Consider the following 24328-nt stretch of genomic DNA (forward strand, 5'->3'; position numbering starts at 1 on the left):
TCTAAGTATTTCAGACACTGCTAAACTGCTGGGATTTTCTCACACGATCATCTCCTGGGTTCAGGAGAAAATATCCAGTGAGCCGCAGTTCTCTGGGTGAAAATCCCTTATTGATGTCATAGGTCAGAGGAGAATGACCAGAGTGTTTGGAGCCGCCAGGAGAGCAACAGTAATTTAAATAACCACTCATTAGAAGCAAGGTATGCGAAAGAGTATATCTGAATGCACGACATATCAAAACCTTGAAGGTGATTGGTTACAGCAGCAGAAGACCACACCGTGCTACTGCTGTCAGCTAAAAACAGGAAACTGACGCTACAGTTCACACAGGCTCACCAAACCTGACAAAAGAAGACTGGAAAAACACTGCCTGGTTTGATGAGTCTCAATTTACTACCTTACTGCCTACCTGAGTATTGTTACTGACCATGTCCATCCGTTTATGACCACAGTGCGCCCATCTTCTGATGGCTGCTGCCAGCAGCATAGCACTCCCTGTCACAAAACTCAGATCATCTCAAACCGATTTCTTGAACATGGCATTAAGTTCACTATACTCAAATGGCCTCTACAGTCACCAGATCTCAATCCAGCAGAGCAGCTTTGGGATGTGGAGAGTAACATCACGGATGTGTAGCTTCCAAATCTGCAGCAAATATGTGATGGTATCATGTCAATATGGACCAAAATGTCAGAGGAATATTCCAAGCACCTTGTTGAATCTATGTTAATTAGCTATTAAGGCAGGCCTTAAGTCCAAAGTAGTTGAGTCTGGTACAAGCAATGTGTAACTAATAACATGGCCAGTGACTATAAATCTGTTCTAATGGGTGTATATGACAAGAGAAAGGATCAACAGGTGGTTTTGTTTGTTGTTCTTGTTGTTCTTGTTGTTGTTGTCTTAATAGAAATACCACAGCTGCTGATTTCATAGATAATATCTCTACATTGTGTATTCTATTAATGTCTGTGGCAGAGTCTGAGAACAAGAATAATATTTCTGAACTGAGTTACTTTACAATACATTTGGGAGAAATTTTGCTGCATTCTCTTATTTAACATTTTTAAATCAGATAAACTATGAAATCTCCAAAATATATTAATATCATTAGATTAAAAATTATTGCCAGTTTCCAAGTTCTGTTAATTTGGCATCTGCAGTTTTTTAAACTGATAACTAAGAACTTGCTTTTGCTGTGTTGCCCAAAGAAGAAAAGTGAAAAGTAAAGAAATAACAGCGTAAAATTAATATAGTTAAAAAAATTTATTACAGAAAGATATATAACAATCCTTTAACTTGATTTTATTTCTACCCAAAGCATTTGAACATTGCTCAGCCATCACAGAAATGACAAGAAAGTGTTTAGAAACACAAAACCGTCAAGTCAAAGCTCTACAGAAGAAGCATCTCTTATAATGTTGTAGGCCAAGTAGTATAATCATGTCACAAACCAGAATTTGTGTAAACATTGATCTAATTTTACATGAAAATACAATGATGTGCAACAATCAGACTTTTCCAGAAGGAAGAATATTGTCTGTCACACAAAACAGAAGCGGAGATTTTAAAAAGTGTTTTTATTTCATCAGTTCATCAGTTGCTGCGGACACTTCTTTCTGAACTTCTTCATGTCTGACCATCTGCCATGGTCTCCTGGTCATAAACACGGATTCTGTTTTTAATGTGGCACAACTTGGCTTTCAAGTAGTCACAGCGTTCCTTTTTCTCTAGGAAAGTAGGGTCCTGCGAAACACGCACACAACAGTCTGCTGATTAATGGCTGAAAACTCTATTTCCATCCTTTCTTACCCAATTCATTCTGTAATTGATCTGTGTTAAACATGATTTTTCAGAATTATTTGCATCAGTAGACAATTATCGAATAAAAGCTACTATTACCTGGGCAGAAAACAGAACTCTAATACCTCTATGGTTAAATTTGAAAATTGCTACAATTGATTTCAGAGTGAGCAGCTGCAGAAATCGTGGTTTATACTGTCATTAAAAAAAAATTTTTTTAAAAAGGTTAAAAAAAACCTTCTGTCACTTACATTCCGTTTCTGGTGATACTTCTTTACAATACTTTGAATCCTGTGTTGGTCCTGTATGAATAACAAAGTAATTAATGCCCATTTAAAATTGGCATCTGATTATTACCTGGGAGGTTGGTATGAATCTCACCTCTTTGCTATTTGTCTCTCTGGGGAGTCGTTCCATCATGAGATCCAGCTCTCTGAACTTACTCAGAGTAGCACTGATGTCTCTGTGAAGGTCTTTGTATTCCTGATACTGATCATTGAAAACTGCTTTGTACTTTTCCCTTTCCTCCACACAGCTGATCTCTGGATACTTGCTACAGAAAGGAGACACACAGTAAAACGGATTCTTTGTATTTTTCTGTATGTGGTAATGTTCCTACAGTATATAAATAATACAAATAAATACAGAACTAATGGTGTGATTCAACATGTAAATGTTAACTTACATGATGTAGTCTGCAATGATGTGCACTTTGGGGTTCAGGTTGACTGGATTCTTTTGGACCTCATGTAGGAGATTATCCCGATTGTTATAATCTTTACTCAGCGCTTTATCAGCTTCATCATCCCTGAATGATATGCGTTTTTTTGTTACCGGTTTGAGTGGGATGGACTGCTGAAGCTCCTCCTGAGGCTGAAGGTAAAAGAAAAACATCATTTGGCAAATACAAAACAAATGAACAAGATGTTCTAAACAGTATACTGGCATGTGCCATCATTACATTAAGGCTTTTATTTTGAAAAATAAAGCTGCATTTCTTTAATGGACCAATTATGTTCACATCTGGCTTCTCATCCTTTCTTATTTGACATCACTATATATATTATCCCAACACGCCATTACAGAAGACTATAGAGACATGTTTACTGCACAGGTTATGTGGCGATCTGCACTCATAGTAATATAGTTGTTTTGTTAGCCTACAGTGGCCCAGATGTTGTTGTCAACAGCTGGAACAGCCATACATTGAAAACTAATTTGCTTCATTCTTGTTTTATTCTTCAAATATTTGCTGTGGGTTACTCATGGGATATATTTTGCTAACCCCCCCCCCCCCCCCCCCCCCCCAGTCATCTGTGTATCTGATATTTCTATTTAGCTCTATCAAACCTGCAACGTCACAGACCAGGCAGCCCTCTTAGACCTGTTTATCTGCCAGTGGGGAAATGATATGGTCATGGGAGCAGTGCTGATGTTATTTTATCATTATCAGTATTGTTACTGGAACAAAGTAGCTGCCCTTGTGCCAAAGATGCAGGTGATAGCTACATTTACAGGTGCAACTCTGTTCTTTAAAATTCACCCTCACTTTAAGGCCTTGTCTGTTGGTAGAATTAGCTGCAGACAAATTGACAATAAAGTTACATACAGTACGTTTGCTGTTATTCATAACATCCCTGACTGTTGAACTAATACATATCTATCAATCCAGCCACCCTCTATGGATTATTCAATGTAGGGTCATGGGGGGCCTGGAGCCTATCCTAGCTGTCATAAGGTGAGAGGCGGGGTACACCCTAGACAGGATGCCAAGTTGTCACAGGGCTAACATAGAGAGACAGACAACCTCTGCCTAATAAATGATATTTAAAACCCCAAATAACGACAAAAGTTGAAAAGTGATGCCCAAGCTTCATCTGCCACACAAGAAATGAGCTAAATATTAAACAACTTTAACAGAAAAAACTGTGATGATGAGCAATTTAAAGGTGGCTTTCCACTATATTAGCCTTTCACAGAGAATTCAACTGTACTGTATTCATGAGGATACCTTCATATATGCAGCTCTGAAATGTATTTCAGTCATTATTCAGATTTAGAAGACATGACCTTGTATTTCATATTTGTTTACCGAGGAGTAAAAATCTGTACCTGGTTCTCAAAATACTGCCTCTCTCTACGTGCAGCTTCATGCCTCCACATCTTCAGACATACCAGGAAGCTTCCTAGATACAGGGCCATGTTGATGAAGATGAAAGCTGTTCCTGCCATCTGGCCACCATCAACCCGACACAGATTCGCGACGATGGGGTTAATACCTATTGTTGTGTAGCACAGCCCCCCGCGATTCAAGTCGTTCAGGTAAACTATCCCTGCTGCCATGTAGAACAGGAACAGAGCCACGTTGATGAAGGCCTCTGTCAGGGGCCACCACGAGGAGTCGAGAAGTATAGTGCGATAGTACATTGTCATTCCCACCACCAGGAGACACAGAGTAAGGATCCATGAGATTCCAGCTACAGCTAGAATGAAAGGAGTCATAGGACCTCTGTAGCTGTACCCAGACAGGCCCATCCCATTGTTGTATACACCATTATAGAGTCCGTAGCTGTTGGACCATTCACTGTCTTTCTGAATGTAAGCAATGACACACGCAAAAACCATTCCTCCAAACAGGAGCTGAAGTCCAGCTAGAAGCCTGAGCAATCCTGGCCATGATTTCAAATATGAGTACTTCTGCTTGTAGACCTCCACCTTCTCAGCGTAATACTCTGCAGGGTGGATGCTGGACAGTAGTGACTCCTCTACTGGGACATGACCAAAGAGACCGTCAGTGGGACTCTCTCTTATCAAAGGCTTATGTGAGCTGTGACTGGAGCTTCCCAGAGATTCATTCCAGTTCCGACGCTCCACCAAGGGACTTACCGGGGGGCTCACTCTGGTCCCATTAGGTAGGATCTGAATACCAGTTGTGCTGGCTTCAGAGTCGCTTTCTTTTGTCCATTTTTTGCCCCATGACTGAGGGATGAGGGATTTCAATCTGTCCTTCAGGCTTCCTTTTTTTTCCTTCTCTTGCTCAGCATAAGGTGGAGAACTGGATGTGCGACCTGTGGAGGTCGCATCATCCTCGCCATCATCGGTGATATTATCCGGTGTGGGTGTGTGAGTAACCCATACAGGAACTGGTGGATCTTTAATGGTGGAGGACCTGACCACTCCCTCGTGGTCTTGTTTCTTGAAGGATTTCATGCTGTGGGCTGATTTTGGGAATTCATTGGTAAAAATGTAATCGCCGAATCTTTACCACAGCGAGACAAAGAGAAGCTGTGGGAAAGAGAAAGAATAGTAGCATTCTACAAATAACATTCAAACATTTGTATATCAGTTTATTTGGGTAAAAATGAAGCCATATATGTCTACACATACATATATGTATAGACATATATGTGTATGTATATATCCATCTATAGATAGATAGAAAGATAATCATTTGTGGGTTTCTACTACTGAATTAAAATTTACAGGACATAGTTAAAAATAAAAACCTTCCCGATAAAGACAAATGTCAGATTCTTATACAGTGAAGTATCTTATGCACAGACCTCCTCAACCAGTTGCAAATATATGGTGACACAATATTTCTGTTTTAAATAGAAAATGAAGGAAAGCCTCGATTCAAGATTTCTAAAACACAGTTGTGTTGTTTGCAGTACAGTTAACAGCAGTGGAGTGTGGTTTGTATGACATGGGCCAAAATTAGTGGAAATGGCCGTTAAAGCCATTAGTCACACCATGTCGAACAGCACGACACATACACCACAAACTGCTGGAATACAACAACTCCAAAAAAGACCCCAACATGACTCCAGTGCTGCTTGGGCTTTGCTAATTACAGAGGACTTGTGTGAGTTGTGACTCACACAATGCTGCGGCTCCGTGTACTTCACTACTGTTGCGATACTATCGCTGATTTTTAAAAAACGGAACACCTGATTCTACATTTGTTTTTTAAATGTCAAATCCAACAGCTTACCTTGACCCCAACTCTCTGGTCATGTAGAGATGGCACTTTCTCATGGGATTTTTGAGCTGCAACTGTCCAGCAGGCCCACACAGTTCACTCTCTTCAATCTCTCGGGTGACTCACTCCTGGTTTAGCACACACAGGGAGACTGGCTAATGTGTGCGGACAAAAGAGGTGGTACTAAAAGCTTAAACATTAAACCTGAACCGCCCCTGCGCTGGTGCTGACTGGCACTGCTAGGTTAATCTGTGGGAGAGAGAGTGGCTGAAACTGTTGACAATCATGGAGTGCATGATGTTGGCACTTTGCTGATAAGAATAGGTTAAAAGAGTGAAAAAAAAGTGCACAATCTACTAATTAATGCTGGATCAGGGACTCCTGGGAACACAAAAGTTCATCACGTCAGCAGTTCTTAAAGCATTACGCATATCACTTAAGACTATCAGCAACAGGAGTTTGTCCATGAGATTCCACTTTTCTTTTTAGAGATGAGAACGTGTTTGATAAGAGACCCATATTATCAATTACATCTCGTATCTTGCATCGGTATAATACTGCTTTATCAACCCATCATTTATGCATTATTCATTCTCATCTCAGCTGTGGCTTTGTGTTAGACTGGGAGCTGAGTATTTGGCACTAGAGGGCAGCAGGCTCCCGTGCTGCTCCTGCTCTGAGTTTGGTTTGTCTCTTTATCCCATTTAATGTGGCTATCTTTCCCACTTACTTTTTCAGTGTTGCACTGAGTGTATTCAGATGTGGCCCTGTGAATAATGGCTACAATCTGTGTTTTAAGATTAGTCATGTTTTCTGAGCTAAATTCATAAAATACATTTAGTTGCAGATGAAACTGCAGGCTTTGATGATGACGTCTCTAAGGTGTTACTGGAACACTTCCCATAAGCGATGACATTGTGATACATGTCTTTTTATGTATCATTTAACCCTCCAGGAATCACTCCTGCTGTATAGCAAGGCATCACTCGGTGCCAGCGATTGTTCCAAAACAGTGCAGATTTTCATGTAGAGAAAGCTCGGGGCAAGGACATCTGTAGTCCACCGCCCCTCCCCACCTACAGAAAAACACGCATGCACACACAATGCAGTACTCATGCCCCATACAGTACAATGATCTTATAATTTGAACAACTCTATCAAGTGAATAGGGAGTTGGTGGACCTTCGGTAGCCTTGGGCGTGGGGCTAAACCTCATTTGGGGTTACCATAGTGGTCCACTGCTGCAACACAGGCACCTACTGAACTGCTGATTATTTGGAGGAGAATGCAAAAGCATGTTTAAATATATTATTATATAGGTAATACTGCAAGCTTAGTACAGTGCCTCTCGGTTTGGAAACTGAAAAAGGTTCATGCCTCACACTCAGGCAGAATTTTACTGATCTAAATATAAGCATAATGGCATCACCATCATCAAATGGTACAAAATTGAATATTTTTAAACTTCCACTTTATGATTTTTTTAAACTAAGTTTTTAATTCTATGACAACCTAAATACCTGCTTGGTCTTTACTGTCAACAGAGCAGGTAGCAAAGGTTTAATAAGTCAGCTGTTTGATATGAATAACCTGTAGTTGCCGGCCACACCATTACCACTGGCTTTACTGATTATTTACTGATGTAAATAATGGGCAATAGAGTGAAGAGTGAGTCCTTGTGAGGTGTGATGTAGTCTCAGTGTGTCAGCTTAGATTGGAAATAACAGTGTCGATCATCATGGCTTTATCATAAACAACATTTATTGTGCCCATCTCGGTTGTGGGCCAGTACCCCGTTTCTGTGGTTGTTAACCATAGATATATATATGAATAACTGTATTTACCTACTGATGGAGCTAGCCCCCCAATTTGAGAGCCACTTATGTACTAAATGAGCAAAAATTTACAGATGAAGCAGCAATGAATCATGCTAGCTGACTCTGTGTTAAGTTGATAGGGAAACTAGGCCTACACACATACAAGAACAATACTGTATGTGAGCGATCACCAATCTGAGTTTTTAGCCTTGGCTGAAATGATCCTTTCACGTGGAAAACATCCAGCTAGCCAAGCATGTGTACGTGAGTGTGAACATACACATACGCAATATATAGTGCATGTACACTTTCACAGTTGGACTCCTAGCATATGGTTTGAGAGTTTTGAAAAGAGCTGCCGCCTTCTTTCACTGCTAAATGAAGCAGAGAAGCAATGGCAGCTTCCAGCAAGCAAGCTCATTTGCAGCCGTTCATTCTGTTCGGATCTCAGAGAGAGAAAAATGGGCAGCAGATGAAAAGATACAGATAGAGCTAAAAAGACAAAAAGAGAAATGATGGATGCTGAAATAAGTGACACTCAAAAAAACATTTGGTGGAATGAAAAGGCCCTTCACACCCACTCTCCACCACTACACCAAAACCAAAATCAATACTCTCTCTGATTTCCCCAAGTGTATGCCAAACCACATTAGTTGAAAGCTATATGCAGGGCATTAAGCATAATGCAGCTCCTAGCTGCTCGTTCCTGAGAAAAGTCAGCCTTGTAATAAATTGAATAACTTAATAAAAACACTTCCCAATGTCTTCTGCAAGTTTTCCCCATAGGATCTTTTCAAACTATGCTCTTCAGTACCCGACATGCTGAGTTTTCTTCCCCCTGTCCTTCCAAACTCCAAGGGTCATCTTCAGTCCTCTGCAACATGACTCCATCTCCTGTTTCCTCACTGTTTGGCTGAGCTTCAGTACCCTCTAGGGGAGATTGCTGGTAATTTAATGCCACTATGCTTGCTTTTCACACTTCAGCACAAGGATAAGCTGAGTGAATTAAATGTGTTTATTAAGACAGACTGTTAGAGAAGGAACGGATGGACATGTGGCATAATTTGTGTGCACTTTTCACAATTTCTGCCTCTCTTTCCTACTTTGGTTTCCACCGTAAAGCAAGATTTGGTTCTATGAGAGCACATTCAATGTCACATATGATTGTTATCACTTTAGAGGATAAAAACAATATTTTAATTACTTTGTACTAATTGGATTGTTGAGGGGCTGTTGCCTGTGTTTCCACGGTTGCATGTCTTTGGGGTTGTGTAGCAACAACAACAGGGTGACTGACTCTGCCACTCTTGCGGGATATCGGTCTGCTGCCAAGTCCCTACAGATTTGACTGTAATTAACCAGGCAGAGCCTTGTTTGTGCATGTGGACATGAATAGTAGCTTGTTATTTGAACATTAATGGCTGTGTACGTGTGTGTACGAGTGTGTGTGTTGTGCACAGCTCACAGTTCACCTTGGAACAGCGCCCCAGCAGCTGCGTGTCCTCTGGAGTGCTGTTTATATCAATACTTCCTCCTGTAATCATGTTTTAGGACGGCCCATGCCTCAGTTTCACAGGACGAAACGTGTGATGTTTGCGTCTGTCAACACATTTGCCAACCCACCTTTCAAGTGTCACATTTGACTTTGGGCTTCTGCCATTTTCCTTCCCTCTCGGGGAGGCCCTGGCATGGGAAAGTTTCAGATTGGAGTACGCAAATTAAACGGGAAGTAAAGCATTAGGAAGATTATTCAAAACGGAATTTTCAAATTCCAGCGGAAGAAAAAGAAAGAATAACGGTCATAGATGAAGATAGTCTTTAATGTTGACCTTGGTGTCTCTCCTTGTTAGGACAAAGGTTCACCTGCAAAATGAAGGAACAATGAACAGTATACAGAGAACATGTTAAACCCATTTGCCATCCATTAAAAGTTGATTTATTCCAGTGCTACTACGTACATTATGCATCATGTGGCAGTGTACACAGAACAATGATTTGGTTACATTTTTTCAGTTTTTTGGGGAGTGGGGGGTTCACTCTGTACTCAGCAGAAGTGTGCTCTGATGCCTGCTCTATGACAAAAGCCTACTTAGGATAATAAAAGTCCGGGATGTGTTAATCGTTTTGTCTTATCTACCATTATCAGAGCAACATCATGAATGTCCCTCACTTCACTATGAAATACTGTGTATGTGTTTCATCTTCTAGAAAAGATCAGTTCAGTAAATATTAGAATGGTGTTTAGGCTGGTCTTTGTGATGGGATACAAAGAAAACCAATTACAACAGAGTAAGGAACAGCAGATCCTGGATTAAATTTCCTATCTGCAAATGTAAAACAATAAAAGGTCTTTTGGGGTTTTCTTTTTTAACTGCCAGAATTTCAATCCCTTTGTGTAATTCCTAGGCATTTTTTTTTTTACTACATACCTACGACATGCTGGCAGCCAGCTACCTTTACCTTTTCACCTTTGTCCTGTTTAAATGGTGACATCTACAATGAGGTCATATTAACAGGACACCCAATCTTGCTGTTCATAACCTTCCTGTCAGTGAATGAGCAAAGTCTTTCCTTTTTTTCGTGCCACCCGATGAAGTCCTTAACACCAGCATTGTTATGTCTCTCTGGGGAAGAGACTCCAGCATCTGTGATCCTTTCTGTTGTAACTACACACCAAGTACAAAATGGGACATGACCTGGGTTTCCATTGCTTCTCCTCCCTTGCAGTTTTTTTGTTTGGTTTTTTCTTTTGGAACCACTTCAATGTCTTTTCTGCAGGCCATCTGTCAAGCCTACTTTTGTATGAGGGACTGATATTCTTAATAATGACAGATGAAAAACGTGAGGGCGTACCAGATGTAATGACAAGGTGGAAACCTTAGATAGGAGCAGGCAGGTAAGGCTGTAATCAAGCAGATAGGCTTAGCCGTCCTGACTAATTGGATGATACTGATTGAAACAGAGACTGCAAAAGCATGATAGATCTCTTTATAGGCTACTATTAGGGAGAAGTGTAGCACTCTGAGAGAGGAAAGGCTAAAGGTGGGGGCAGTAAAGAGTCATGCTTCATCAACTCAAGTTGAAAGGGAAAAAGCTAATATTCATGCTCGATTAAGTTGCACTTGTAGCAAACTGAATACATTCTTAAAAGAAGTGCTCTCTGGTCAGTCAGAGCCTGTGAGATAGCGAACCTGTTTGTTCTCTCACAGGGTTGGACCTCGACCCAGTTAAGCCTAAAGCAGCTTGGAAATAATTAAGACCATGGAAATAATAATGATCCTACAACTGTCCATTTGCTTAAGGGACCACGAATATGAGTTTTAGCACTAGCGTACTTTTGGGACTCAATCTACTGTTTGAATCATTCTAGCCCGCTAACCTGATGACCTCCTGTTCTGTTCTAATGTGCTCTGGGAAAATCCTAAATATTTGTCTTCAAATTAAACTTTGCAAGTCATCACAGCGCTAGCATACGCCAGTGCATGCTTTCATAGATGTTTCCCCCTCATTTCTTATCCATTACTGTATCACTCAGATAACCAAAGCAAAGGCCTCAAAGAACAGTACTTTACTACTGAGAGCTGTCCACTTAAGCTACAGGTCTGTACAGTAAATATAAAGCTAGTATTAGAAACCAGTTAGCTTATTCTCCCGATGAGTCAACTGAAGCCGCAGACCGAAAGTAACAAAACTCAGAAGCTCTGACAGACATGCCCAATTTTACAGCAGAAGCAACATCTTTACAATGGATTTGGTACCTATATCCAATTTCCAAGTTTATAACAACTGTTTGGAATAATTTTGACTTAATTAGACTGTTTATTTGTAATAAAGCTTGAACTATAATTAAGGGTGTATCTGAGTATTGTTGAGTGTCTTGTTCTTGTCATACTAAAAGATATTTTAAGAAATTGACTGTTCAGTTTTCGCTAGTCAAAGTTTGTGTCGTGTTCAATATCACAGTGAACTCCTGATGCATCTTTTTTCTAAACTTTCCCAGCCAGTGCTAGCATTACAAACCATGAGTCACTGCAGCTCTCTGAGAAAATAATCCCCCTCACAAAAAAGCCCTCAATGTATCCGGTATAATCTGCATAATGGAGATAATGTGTCACAATATGCTAGCGATAGCTTAAGAGGAGCTAGAGCTAGCATATAGCTCGGGTTGTTTTGATTGTGGCTGGACTAAGGAATGTAAGTAGTTAATGTGAATTTGTGTTTATTACTTAAATTTCTCTGCATGTAGATGACAACATACACAGAAATTAATCGTGCAGTCTCCCACCAGTTAAGCCAATCTAAAGCTAATTTTATATTTAAAGTACAGACATGAGGGGCAGTGATAACATACTTCACAAGACAGCAAAAAAGTTTAATCTTTTCTTCTTTTTTTAAACTGTAAAACTATGTTTTATTTACTTTGAGGTCATTTAACTGTTTTGTAACCCTCAAAGTTTCTTCAGCATTTTTTGTATTCTTGAGGATTTTTTTTTATAATACTGATTTTTAAAAAGATCTCACCTCATATTTTAAACAGGGAATCAATTACAGAATCAACTTGCTGTAATTCTTTAGGTTCTGCAACTCTAAAAAAAAACCCAGGTATCCTCACAAAATAAAAAAATGGGGAAACCAAAATTAAAAAATATAATACAAAAGAAAAGCAACCAACAAACCAAAGGTAATCTAATGAAACCAAGTGTATAAATAACCAGAGCCATCTGGGAAGATTGTGATCCGTAACTACTACTGGACAGAACCATGCAAAAGAGCTGGGTTAGTTACTCAGTTCGACCAGTGATGTGTTTGTGCCTGTATCCCAGCAGACCTCAAGCCATGCAATTTTCTGAAGACCACAGGAAGTTCTAATTAGTGGTAGTGAGAAAGGTAGACTACTACATATTTCATATTTGTTGTGTATGAGTGTGCAGCATTGAGCTAAAAGTGAACTTGTTCTCTGAAACACACAAATATGCTCTCAATTTGTCTCGCCACGGGTTTCTTGCTGTACTTCTCCATTTGTTGCTGTGTTAGAAATAGAAAAACAGGTTTTTAAAACATTTAGAGTTGCGGTGTAATGGAGGCAATGTTATGCATGTTAGACATTTTCTTTAAAGTTTTGGAGAGGAATGTATCTGAAAAAGGAATGCAATGTTGTATTTAGACTGTTAACATCGTAAAAAAGCTCTGAAATTAGTAATTAAATAACCCTCTACTATTTATACATTCAGGCACTGAAAAATCACATGTCAATATGTAACTAAAAAAGATAGTCGCTCTCATTTTTTTCCTTGGTAAGAACAAGGAAGCTGATACCTTGAAGTTGGCAATAGTGATAATTTTTCCTACCCAGTAGTAATGCCATATGCATCCCCTTTGCTATTTATTTGTGTAACAGTTTCTCCTCCCCTTTAAGTGCATTTTCAATCACTGACCTGAAGTCAGAGCTTTTGTAGCCTCTCCTAAAGCTTTCACCCTAAACTATGGGAAAGAATCCATGACACTAGTCATTTGAAAGGGAAGTCCAATGGTTTGTCTTGTTCTCCTCACCGGACAAACAGGTAGACGGACAGATGGGTGGACAGATGTCCTCCATGGCCTCAGAGGGCCAGCAGGTGAGCCAAGGCCCTCAGCTCCACAGACCAACTTCCCCCCTTGTTGTTAAGGACTCTCCGGTGTGATAGCCAGCTCTCACCTCAGCAACCCTGAACTCAGTCTTTTTTTTTTTTTTTAACTATACAAGGGCTTTTACAAAAAAAGCTAACTTGGACAGCCATACAATGGCTAAAACATAAACCATATCTCTACTTTATCTCAGTTTGTAATTTTTTTCTATTTTTCTTTTTTGGATGCATTTGTTTTTTCTTGATTTAAGTCTTTGCTTGCTTTTCTTTGTTCTTTTCGAGTAGCTCTAATCAGGCCTGTGCTGAGAGGCTCAGTCACAGAGAAACTGGTTTTCTGGATTTTTTTTTCATTAGGTGGAGAGGAAGGAATGAGTGGGAGGGAAAGGACAAGGATCAGGTCAGGGACCAAGATGTGGGTTCATTATTAGTCCAGACATGGACTTGCCAGCAGATATGAGACAGAATTGGATGGGACAGAATGAGGCGACACGTTGGTTTGGGAAAGGGGGTGCTCAAAGGTGATTACAGAAGATTTGTCAAGGTTATCCGCTATCAGAGGAGGTGTGTGGTGCTGTGGAGGGAGAGCGCCGCCTACGGGCGGTGGAAGTCCAGGATCGCTCGGAGCGTTCGGAACGCTCAGAGGCTAGCGAAGCGGGTCGAAAGCGGTGAACAAAGCCGTCCAGGAAGTCCTGCTGCTGCTGGGTTATGGCTTGCGAGATGAGGCAGGGCAGTGCCTGCAGGCTGCCCGTCACTGAGTCCAGCTTGTCCTCCAATGTGCCGATGCGCTTATCCAGCTCCTCGCTGCGTTCCTGCAGCTCCGACACCAGGTCATACATCACATTCTGGGTCTAATGAAGGAGAGAAAGTAAATGTGTTTCAGGACAAGAAGGAACAGGAGGACAGAGACAGGAGGGACAAGGGAGGAAGAGGCAAGATAGAAACATTAAGAAGCTGTTTCACAACTTGTTGCAACAACTAAAATTAGGAGATGATATACAGTAGGACGCATATAGTGATTAAGGAAAAAAAAAACCTTAATGTAACAGTAATAATAACTTCCATGAGTAGACAACTACAGTAAATATATTACAGCAGAGGAGGAAATCATTTAAAGGAAGCAGTAGGAAGGGGAGCTGTAAAGTTTCAGCAAGTCAGCATAGATTTTATCTTCCCATAGATTTTACAACCAACTTCTCCAATCCATTTATAGCTCCTGAAGGTCTTTAATCCTTTATGTGTTTGCTTGACACAACTCATTTATATAATGAAAAGCATCGCTAGTATTTAGGTACTTATTGTTTAACAGTTGATGCAGTTCTGGCCAGCTCAGCATGTGGCATCTGCAAGTAATTCTTGCATCTCAACTAAGCAGTTTTCCATATTGCAAAATTAATCACACATTATATACAACATACTGCATTCTTCACCATTACAGAGCATTTTATAAGATTTGCAATTTAATAGCCATCTGCAGAGATTACAAAATACTGATGTAGGGTCTCCAGGCATGTGTGCCCCTCAGAAATCAAATCTAGAATCCAGATGTGAAAGGTTTATATCTCTATGGGGCTTGGAAGCTGAGCCACTGTAGGGTGTATGCAGATTGATCTGACCATTGAGCACAGTAAGGCGCAAGTAAACACACATTAAAGGGATTGGCCTTGGAACCTTTTAAAATACACACTGGAGTGCAAATGCCATCCACATCAAATGAAGTCAATGCAGTCATGCACCTCCCTTTGAACCCCCTCTCAGCTCTAGTGCCTCAGCTGACATCTGTACAGCCAGACAGAAGCTACTGAAGCATTTCTGTATTCAGCCTCTTATGGACAGATGCTGTTTACAGTGTGTCATCAGGTTCAGGTTCTTCAAACTGAGTAGTCTCGCATTAGGGTTCATTCTCCACAGAGTTAGCTTAGCCAAGATCACTTTTTAAGTGACGCATATATGTTACATTCAATTTAAAATGCTATGATAATGTTAAACATGAAATCGAAAAGGAAACAGTTAACAATGGAGATATAATTACTAAATAAATGTATATTATTTATTGTGTACAATAACTTTACCACTTTAATGATTTCTATAGGAGCTTAATTAGGTGAAAAACAGAAAATAGTCCATGAAATAAAGTTATAATTGATTCTGACTGATTGTATTTTCATCTTCTCCCGCAAACCTTCTATAGATAACATAACAGTAAAAGTTTTAAAAGTTTTATTTAAGAATGAAACTGATGACCTGTACTGAATGACGTAATGTTTGACATTTGTATTAGGCCTCAAAAACTATTAAGTATTAGATTAAAAAGAGCACTCCTCTCAAATGTTGAAGCCTGAACAACTAAAGCAATCTTAATCTCCTAACTCTTCAAGAGCTGCACATATTGTCTACTTGGGATGTTGTATCTTGGGCCAAGCATTTTAACCAGTTGCTTAAAACCCTGCTTTTCCACCACATAATCACATCAGTAATTTCTATCCACCATTTGCTCTTCCTTTCATATGCAGTAGAATTAGCAAGTAGTCCAGCAATGTTTGCTCAAGTTACTTGTTTACATTTGACTCTCATAAAAAGTTGCTATTATCTCCTCCTTTGAAGCCTGGTTGTACTCAATGTGTTTTTGCCTGAAGTAATATAAAAAGTTAGCTGTTTCCACCTTTAGTCAGAAAGGTTTTCTTGCATATTTTGCAAAGTAGTGAGCTTTGCTGCTAGTTGTCGAAGTAGCTTCCTTTTTGTTACCAAATCATCATCAGAGGGTGATGCACGCTCTTGCTCTCAGACATGCCAGGCTTGTCTCGTTGTTCTGTGTGCTGGAGAATGTAAACACAGGCCATGGCTATAGTAATGATATGGTACTTTTTTATTATGTATTTGCAAATGATATGATATGGCACAGCCCTATTTTCCTAGGGGTTTTTTGCTGACTATTAAAAAAAAAGAATGTACAACTTGATGCAGTCCCAGGATTGGCTCACCTATCAGCTTTATGTGGTAAGCTAAAGACCCTACAATTTTTGAGAGGAAACCACAGGAACCAGAAGACCCTATATTAGCAAGCACTAGGTGACAGTGGGAAGGAAAAGCTCCCTTTTAACAGGAAGAAAATTCCAGCAGAACCAGGCTCAGGGAGAGGCAGCCAGCTGCCTTGACCGGTTAATGCATGTCATTTACCGTGCACGGGGAGAACACTGAAAATATGCTAGGACAAAACCTTGGGGTTCCCTATAGTTTATGTCCTTGGAAAGAGCCTGCTTAGGCCCTTACTGAGAAGAATACCTCCATATAATAGAAGAATATACATTCAGTCAGTTTAAATAAAGACAGAATAGCAACGGCAAGTTAACGTCATCACAGCACAAATTATATCAAACCTTCAAAAGATAAAGTCAGATTTTTAACTTAAAACTTACCTTTGCCAGGTCCACCAAGGTGTTAGCCTGATCATTGAGTTTCCTTTGCTCCATCTTAACACTGCGCAGTCTGAGTGGGCGCACAAGGAGGTGTGAACATGAAAAACAGGGAAGGAGAATGTGGACAAAAGAAAAGAGATGACAGCAAGGAAGAGAGGAGAGCAGAGTGAAGAAGGGGAAGGAGGGTAGTTTGAAGGAGCAGAGCACAGAGAGACAGGTTTTTGAGGGGCAGAGAGGGCCAATAGAAAAGAAAGGAGGAGGAACAACAAATGTTTTATCAGGACTTTTTTCTCATTGATGACATTGAAAAGAAAGACAGACATGCATTGTAAATTTTTTCTTTATGTATTTATATTTATACACATATATGGAAGTGTATGTATATAAATATATATTAAAAGCATTCCTGGTCTTGGTCAATACAATACCAACCAAAACATGCAAAATTACAGAAGCATACTACACTCATTTTGAAAAAAAAAATATAGACTCTTTATCATATTTTAGCTAGCTCTTTTTTGTTATAACAAGATCTTTTTTTCACAACGTTACAGTCCTTTAAGCAGCAGGTGGCAGCAAGTATTTTTGCTGTAATGAGAAATGATGCTAATAGCGAGAGATGATCTTGTTACAAGCCCAAAAAAGAATCAGTTTTTGAAAAAGTGGGAAAAGGAGCTCAATACGTGAAAGAAATGTATTATTAGGAGTTTAAAATGCCCCTGTGAGCAAGAATGCAATATGCTTCCATACAAGAAAATCCCAAAACCTGTTTGAAATCAAAACATTCCCATCTCTTTCCAAAACTAAGACATTGAAAAAAGGAAAAAGATGGCATGCCCTTTGTCAGTGCTACACACAGCTCAGTGGTAGGACTTCAGATATACACACTGGTCATTCAGTAAGCGTGCAGTGACTATGACTGACTTTGTGCACAATGGAACGAGTTGAGTGTTTTCAGTGCTGGATATTGTGAGTGTGTGTGTGTGTGTGCATATGTGCATGAGCTGATGTGTGTATGTGTGGATGCCACAGATAAAGGATGAAACTTGCCAGAAATAAACTGCCTAATGACACCGCTGAACATACGGCAACATCGACATTTCAAACATTTTAAATGAAATGCTGCACGATGATACATTGGACATGTTTTGTGATGCCTTCAACAAAGCGCCTCCTTATCTCTAATCAAATACATTATGGCTCTGTAAGAACTGTTAACGCTGATGTGCATAATATGCCATTGTTAGCAGTGGCATCACACAGCCATCATCTGAATGTGCAAGGGGAAGAATTTCCCTGTTCGGCAAATTATGAGACAGGATGACATTCAAGGGCATTTATTCATGTGCAAATCAGTATATCAGAGCAGAGTGAGACTGCTCGCTTACGGCTCTATCTCTGTGGGAAACTGCTTCAGCTCGTATGTGTCTGTTTGCCCGGCTTTGTCATCCCTTACGGCTGTCGAAGAATTGGGACTATTTGAGGTAAAAGCTCTACTTATTAGCGTAACACATTTTGAGTACAATTTTGTTCTACAAAACCCCAATGTACATGTTGCGCTGTGCCTTTTGTGCCATCCTATTAATGTCATGTACAAGGCCTTGTTGTTTGATCTCATATTAGAAAGGGAAAAACAGCATAAATCAAGACTAAATCAGCAGCAAGCATTTGATCCACATTAGAACTACAGGATAGAACACTGTGCTTATTTATGTCATCACAAAACCTTCAGGAGTGTAGGATGAGTTCTGTTGATGCAGGTTAATATAGCCCCAGAGCAGCTATATTAATCATGGGCAACATTATACACTACATCATCAATGATTATGAACTGCTGGCCAAGCCAACAAAGCTCCAAGCTCATTCTGCGCAAGATGCTTTTTCTTTCACACGTTCTCTCCAGACAGCCCTCCACTATCGACAATGTGGATGCTTTTCGTTCATTCAAGTCAGGGGGGAAATGGGAGGGAGAGGGAAGTAAATGGAACACTGAAGTAAAGAAAAAAAACACAACCGAAAACAGCAATTCAGCATCCATCCTTTTTTTTTCTTTTCTTCTTTTTTTTTAATAACAACTTTTTTTTTCTTCTTTTTTTTTTTTACATGCATGTCGAACGCAGACATGGAGAGAGGAGGAGCAGGAGGATGTTGAAGAAACAGTAGGAAGAGGATACATAGAAGACTCAACTTACTTCTGAGCTCTGCGGTGATAGAGCAAAACAAAGACAGAACACAGTACAGAGTTTTAACCCCACAACATTCACGAAACGAGTGAAAACCATTACACTTCTCACTGTAAGCACAGGGTAAAAAGAGGGTCGCGGGGAGAGGGGGGCAAGGGAGGGGAACAGGAAGGACCATTACACTAGATTGCAGAGTGCTTGTGTGTATGTGTGTGTGTGCTTGTGTGTATGTGTGTGTGCGCGCGCACGCTCTGTATGTGTCCATCTGTGAGAGCTTACATGTGTGTATGACAATCAAAGGAAATGGTCTTCGAGGAGAGGACATTGTGGGAAAACACCATTGTTGATACTATCAGATATACACAACTATGTGGCATTATAGCTGATAACGCTGCCTAACAACAAACAACATTAAGGAATGAACACAAAGGGACTATTTTCTTTTACAGCTAATCAGTAAGAATTACATTATCTCAGATTAACAGTTGAAATGATAATACAGCCTAAATATTTTAACCACGAGTAGCATTAAAGATTGAGCATCATTAGTTCTGGTTTTAGGCCATGCTGAAAGTCTCCTTGGTAGTTTGTGGTGAACGTCTCTGTCATATTTAGATCAGATTACGCAAAACACACACGGTGCAGTGAACTTACTGGTGAATGGCTTGGAGAAACTTGCGCTGGTGTTTCCGCACCTTGGCGTGATCTATCTTCTTGACCAATTTTGTGTGTTTGTAAATGAGCCATGTTTCCCTGAGTACATTGGCAGCTGTGTTCTTTACCTGTGAAACAAGGGCGAGAAACTTATATAACATAGAGTAGTTTGTACTGCTCTGACAGAGTACAAACTGAAGCACCCATCTGTGTGTATTATTATGATATAACAATAATTTCAAAAAGTGGTTAAACACAGAAAAATAAAACAATAATAAAAAGGTTATGTTAGAACTACATGTGCCAACACTGAGTTTTAAAAGCTTTTATTCAAAGAAACAAACTCATTGTATTTGACTCCATACATACACTCGCCAGCCAATTCATTAGTTGCACCTAGCTAAGACTGGTTTTGGATTTGTGAGAGCCAATTCCTCATGACGTCACACAGTTACTACAGATTTATCAGCTGCACATCCATGACATAAATCTCCCATTCAACCACATCACAAAGTTGCCCTATTGGACTGAAACTTCTTGTCATTTTCAAGAAACCGGTTAGAAATGATCTGAGCTTTACGACATGGAGCTTTATCCTGTTGGAAGCTGCCATCAGAAGCTGGGTACACTGTGGTCATTAAGGGTTGGACAGGTGGTGTTTAAAGGAAGTTCAGCTGGTACTAAGTGCATTTTCCCACCCATAGTTCATTTACTCTGGTCCAAATCAGTTGGTGAATTTGTAAGCTTGTGGCTTTCCCCCAGGTTTGGTTTGTTTTTTATACAGAGAAAAGTCCAAGAGAACCAAAATGCATCACTACAAACTAGGTAAGAACGTTCAGTCTGCTTGAATGAATCCATGCATTCATGGTGTTTATGCCATGTTCTGACCCTACCATCTGAATGTTGCAGCTGAAATTGAGACTCATCAGACCAGGCAATGTTTTTCCAATCTTCTGTTGTCAAGTTTTGGTTAGTCCATGGGAATTCCCAACAAAAGTTGCCTCAAAGTTTCTTATAATGTAAGGGAAAGACCTTAAAATATTAGAAAGTTATCCCAAACGACCCCCTGTCGAGAGTGGGAAGGAAAAACTCCCTTTTAACAGGAAAAAACCTCTGACAGAATCAGGCTCAGGGAGGGGCAGCCATCTGCCACAACTGGCGGGGGGTGAGGGGAAAGAGGAAAGAGCAGAAAGAGGATGAAGGGAGAGAGAGTCAGAGTTTAATAGTTACAAATGATTAAAACCAATAGTCGGCAGAAAACACACACAGGTTTCTTCAGCAGGTTTTTTTGCCCATGTCTACATATTTAAATGCACTGATTTCCTGTCATGTGACTGGCTGGTTAGACGTTTGCGTTAACAAGCAGTTGAAGAGGTGTACTCAATAAAGTGGCTGGTAAGTGTATTGTTTATTCTACAATCCCAGTCAAATTAACCGTCTGGAAGAAGCAAATTGTCACACATTTTTTGAGCTGAGAATGCTCGAAAGAGTTATAAACCAAAACCTTATCATCACTGTTACAAACACAAAATGCGTATTATAAGAGTTTACTATTACAGTTTACTGTGACTCACTCGTTTGCAGAGTTGTGTGTCCATCATGAAGTTGTGGACATGCTTCTCAGCCTTGGTTAGCTCCAGCTTCCTGGCTACCACTGCAACTACCAACGCAGTGCAACCAGCTCCCTGTTGCACAAAAACAGCAACTGTTCTTTCTTATATGGACACTACGTTGGGTGTGGTGTTACATAGATCTCCATATATACATAGTACATTTCAGGTTCTTTAAAATTCATGACCAGTGTGTGAGCTCTACAGAAGAAGAAATAAATACGTGTTCTGGTAGGTTAAAAAAAAACAGAGGAAGAGAGAAACATAAATATGTGGAAGAATCAAGTTGAAATCTGACGTTCAGGTTGCATGATAATACTTTGAGCGTGAGGTTTCGTTCTATCTGATCATAGTTGTCTTGTGTGTTCTGTTATAAATTTATGTAACTGAAGACATGTTGAACCTACCATGATCCCTGTAAGCAGACACACGCCTTTCCCACAGTAGGTGTGTGGTACCATGTCTCCGTAGCCAATGGAGAGGAAGGTAATCGAGATGAGCCACATGGCTCCCAGGAAGTTACTGGTCACTTCCTGTTTGTCATGATACCTAAGGCAATGGAGATATGCAGAAGTCAGGAAAACTGGAACTCAGTTTCGTGAATGTGAGCATGCTGAAGAATGACATGGTGCTGTGTGAACCAAACGGGTTGTGAGCGGAGGTGGTGGAGGTGGTGAGGATCGAGGAGTAGGAAGAAATCATGATGGAAGGTGAGACACCTGTTTTATAAAGCCAGTTCTAAAAAAAAATGCAGCAGATTTTAGAGAGAAACAACAAAAAAAGGTCTACTCAGTACATGTGCAAAAGACAATAGAATTTCTTTCTGTTTTTCGTCATCTTTGAGGCAGTTTTTAATGCAGAGCCATATTTTTAATGGGAAGGACGCTCGGAATAAGGCAGGGGGAAAAAATCACTTTCTCATTGAAATAAGCTGATTTAAAACTGAAACCGTGATGTTCACCGTCTGTCAGTTTGAAAATGAGGCACTTGATGGGATGAATGATGGGAAATTTAAAAAGAAAAAAAGAGTCTGAGGCCAAATCACATCATCTTGATTTAAAATGGAAGTATAGTAAGCAAGTTTTAAATGACAAAGAGAGAGGCCATGTTGCTCAGCGTGACTGGATATAGTGCCATGGGTTTAAGTTATTTTCAGTATTGCAACCCCAGAATGTACATCAGTGCATCCAAAAATGCATACGCTTCTTCTTTAAATCAAACTAATAGTCGGATTATTAGTCAAAGTTTTATAAAAATCTTCCTTCCTTCTCAGAGTTGCCCTGACAGAAGTTTTGGTAATTCAAATCATCAGTTCAAACTGACAGCCATGCTTGAAAATGTCAGTCCAAAAGGCCCATAGTGCATACGTAAAGATACTTGTGTAACAAAAAACACAGGGCACACAAAGCTGGATTGAGGATGACATTGCCGTACCTTCCACAGCAAAGCAAAAGTCAATCACGGAGGCAAATCTGCCTCATTCACCCACCCTCATTCAACTAGCCTGATTATTCCCAATGGGCTGTCTAGGAGGAGATCAGATAAGATTTAATTTTGAAGTCAAAATCAAATATTCATTAAGCACTTTCAGACAACATCACGCTAACATCCTTATGACAAGGCAATCTAGACTCGGAGTCTAATTTCTTGGGATTTGGTTAAGGATTTTGTAAAGGGAGTTCTAACTGGGCCAATCATGAATTTCCGATGAGTTTGAAATATCCAGCAGCGGCCAAGCCTATGAACTCAAAATGACCAGCACAATCATCTCTAATTAGTGCACAAGTACATATCAGAACAGCTGGGGTCAAGTCTATGAATTTCCAAAGTTTTCTCTACACCAGGGGAGAAAAAAAAAAGATTCACAGTTTCATAGAAAAACCGTTTCCTCTTTCTCCTCCAAGACAGTTCATTGTTACCAAACACCATAAATGAACTAATCATGCCTTCCACATTTCTTAAAACTCCCACTCTCAAGTTTTTCTATTCATGCTCAAAGTCCGGGGGAAAAATAGCTGAGCGTTTTTGTCCCACAGAATGTCAAAAAAGTGTGTGGTCTATGGGATTCAAGCTTTTTCAATAACATGCAGAGAAGCAGTCTGTACAACACCATGCAGGAATAAAAAAACATGTCTGCATCTGCATGCTTCAAAGCCAGTATATTGAGAGCAGGGGAGCAACAGAAAAACCTAGGGTCCATTTAGAGATTAACACCACCTATGACAAATCCTGCAGTATTACCATGTGGAAGGGGACCGCTATGTCTTCTTGGTACTGTTCATTTGTAAACAGTGGGGTGAGGACTGGTTGAGTAACAAAGGAAGAAGCTCATTGAATTTGACACCCCTGTCTCTTTTACCTGCATCCCAACACTTCACCAGCTGCCCTTTGATAACTGCCAGGGGGATAAACTTGATCAGCTGGCTAAATATTGTAATTACAAGTGACTACAATGTTAGTGACTAGTATGTTAATTTCATTCATTTTGTCATCAAGGCATGCAGAGAGTGAGTCACGTCTCCAAGGCAGGCAGGAATGTGCTGCACCTTTCAGCACAGTGAACAGTGTATTACAGTGCAATATGGTCGCCTCTCTGTTGTAAATATGACCTATAAATATGCTTGGCAACAATGCAAAGAGGCATTGTTGCTTTCCGTTTTATCGCCTGTTTTTCTGTTGGTGGACATTTCATTGCACATATTTCAGCTCTCTGAAAAAGAGCAGAAGACAGCAGTACTGGAGCAGAGACAGAGGCTGAAATGGGAGCAAATCAATAGCGTTTTAAGGCTCTCAATATACTGTGTCAAGTTTTGGAATAGCATGGAGAAGAGCTGGCACCACTTTCAACTTATTCCAGGACAGGACGTATATAATGTCCAGAGCAGATAGTTGTAATCCCCCCTGGTTAAATTCTCCCTGACAGACACTAACAGCAAATGCATTATTCTTGGATCAATTACCCAAACGTTTTACAGATTACATTATTTATCCGGCATCAAATGCAACAACAACACCGTCATTTACACCCAAAAGACCACCGAGGCCTTCGTTCTGCGAGAGAGCGTGATGACCACAGCACAAGACCGATAAGGCAAGGTCTCAAGTCGCAGTGTTTTAACTAAGCTGACCAGCAACGAGATAAACAATTGGTTGTGAATGACTACATCGTCCTGTTCAAATCACCATCGGTGTAGTCTAATCAGCCCTTTCCCTCCCAACATGGCTATGCTCTCTGTTTATGTGC

General features: G+C 40.1%; 2 protein-coding genes across 4 annotated transcripts in view; both read right to left on the reverse strand.

The window, feature by feature from the left end:
- Positions 1–1362: 1362 nt before the first annotated feature.
- Positions 1363–5984, reverse strand: marveld2l (MARVEL domain containing 2-like). Its single transcript, XM_003438009.5, has 6 exons — positions 5796–5984; positions 3914–5086; positions 2487–2674; positions 2183–2354; positions 2053–2103; positions 1363–1744 (listed from the first exon to the last, which is right to left on the reverse strand). Exons 2-6 carry the CDS (start codon positions 5009–5011, stop codon positions 1628–1630), a joined length of 1626 nt encoding a protein of 541 aa, XP_003438057.1. The 5' UTR covers positions 5012–5086; positions 5796–5984; the 3' UTR covers positions 1363–1627.
- Positions 5985–9401: 3417 nt separating this feature from the next.
- kcnn1a (potassium intermediate/small conductance calcium-activated channel, subfamily N, member 1a) overlaps positions 9402–24328 on the reverse strand; it is a 61344-nt gene continuing 46417 nt past the window's right edge. For 2 of the 3 annotated variants that reach the window (XM_003438008.5, XM_025900157.1), the window contains exons 5-10: positions 21492–21633; positions 21049–21159; positions 19475–19602; positions 18830–18838; positions 16638–16707; positions 9402–14072 (exon numbers count right to left, since the gene is read on the reverse strand). In XM_003438008.5, coding sequence (XP_003438056.2) covers positions 13767–14072; positions 16638–16707; positions 18830–18838; positions 19475–19602; positions 21049–21159; positions 21492–21633 — 766 coding nt within the window. In that variant the 3' untranslated portion in view covers positions 9402–13766. The remainder of the gene's footprint in view (positions 14073–16637; positions 16708–18829; positions 18839–19474; positions 19603–21048; positions 21160–21491; positions 21634–24328) is intronic. The other variant, XM_005476079.4, reaches the window with a different exon arrangement.

Source organism: Oreochromis niloticus, linkage group LG18, assembly GCF_001858045.2.
Source record: "Oreochromis niloticus isolate F11D_XX linkage group LG18, O_niloticus_UMD_NMBU, whole genome shotgun sequence".
In the NCBI taxonomy this organism is placed as follows: Eukaryota; Metazoa; Chordata; class Actinopteri; order Cichliformes; family Cichlidae; genus Oreochromis; species Oreochromis niloticus.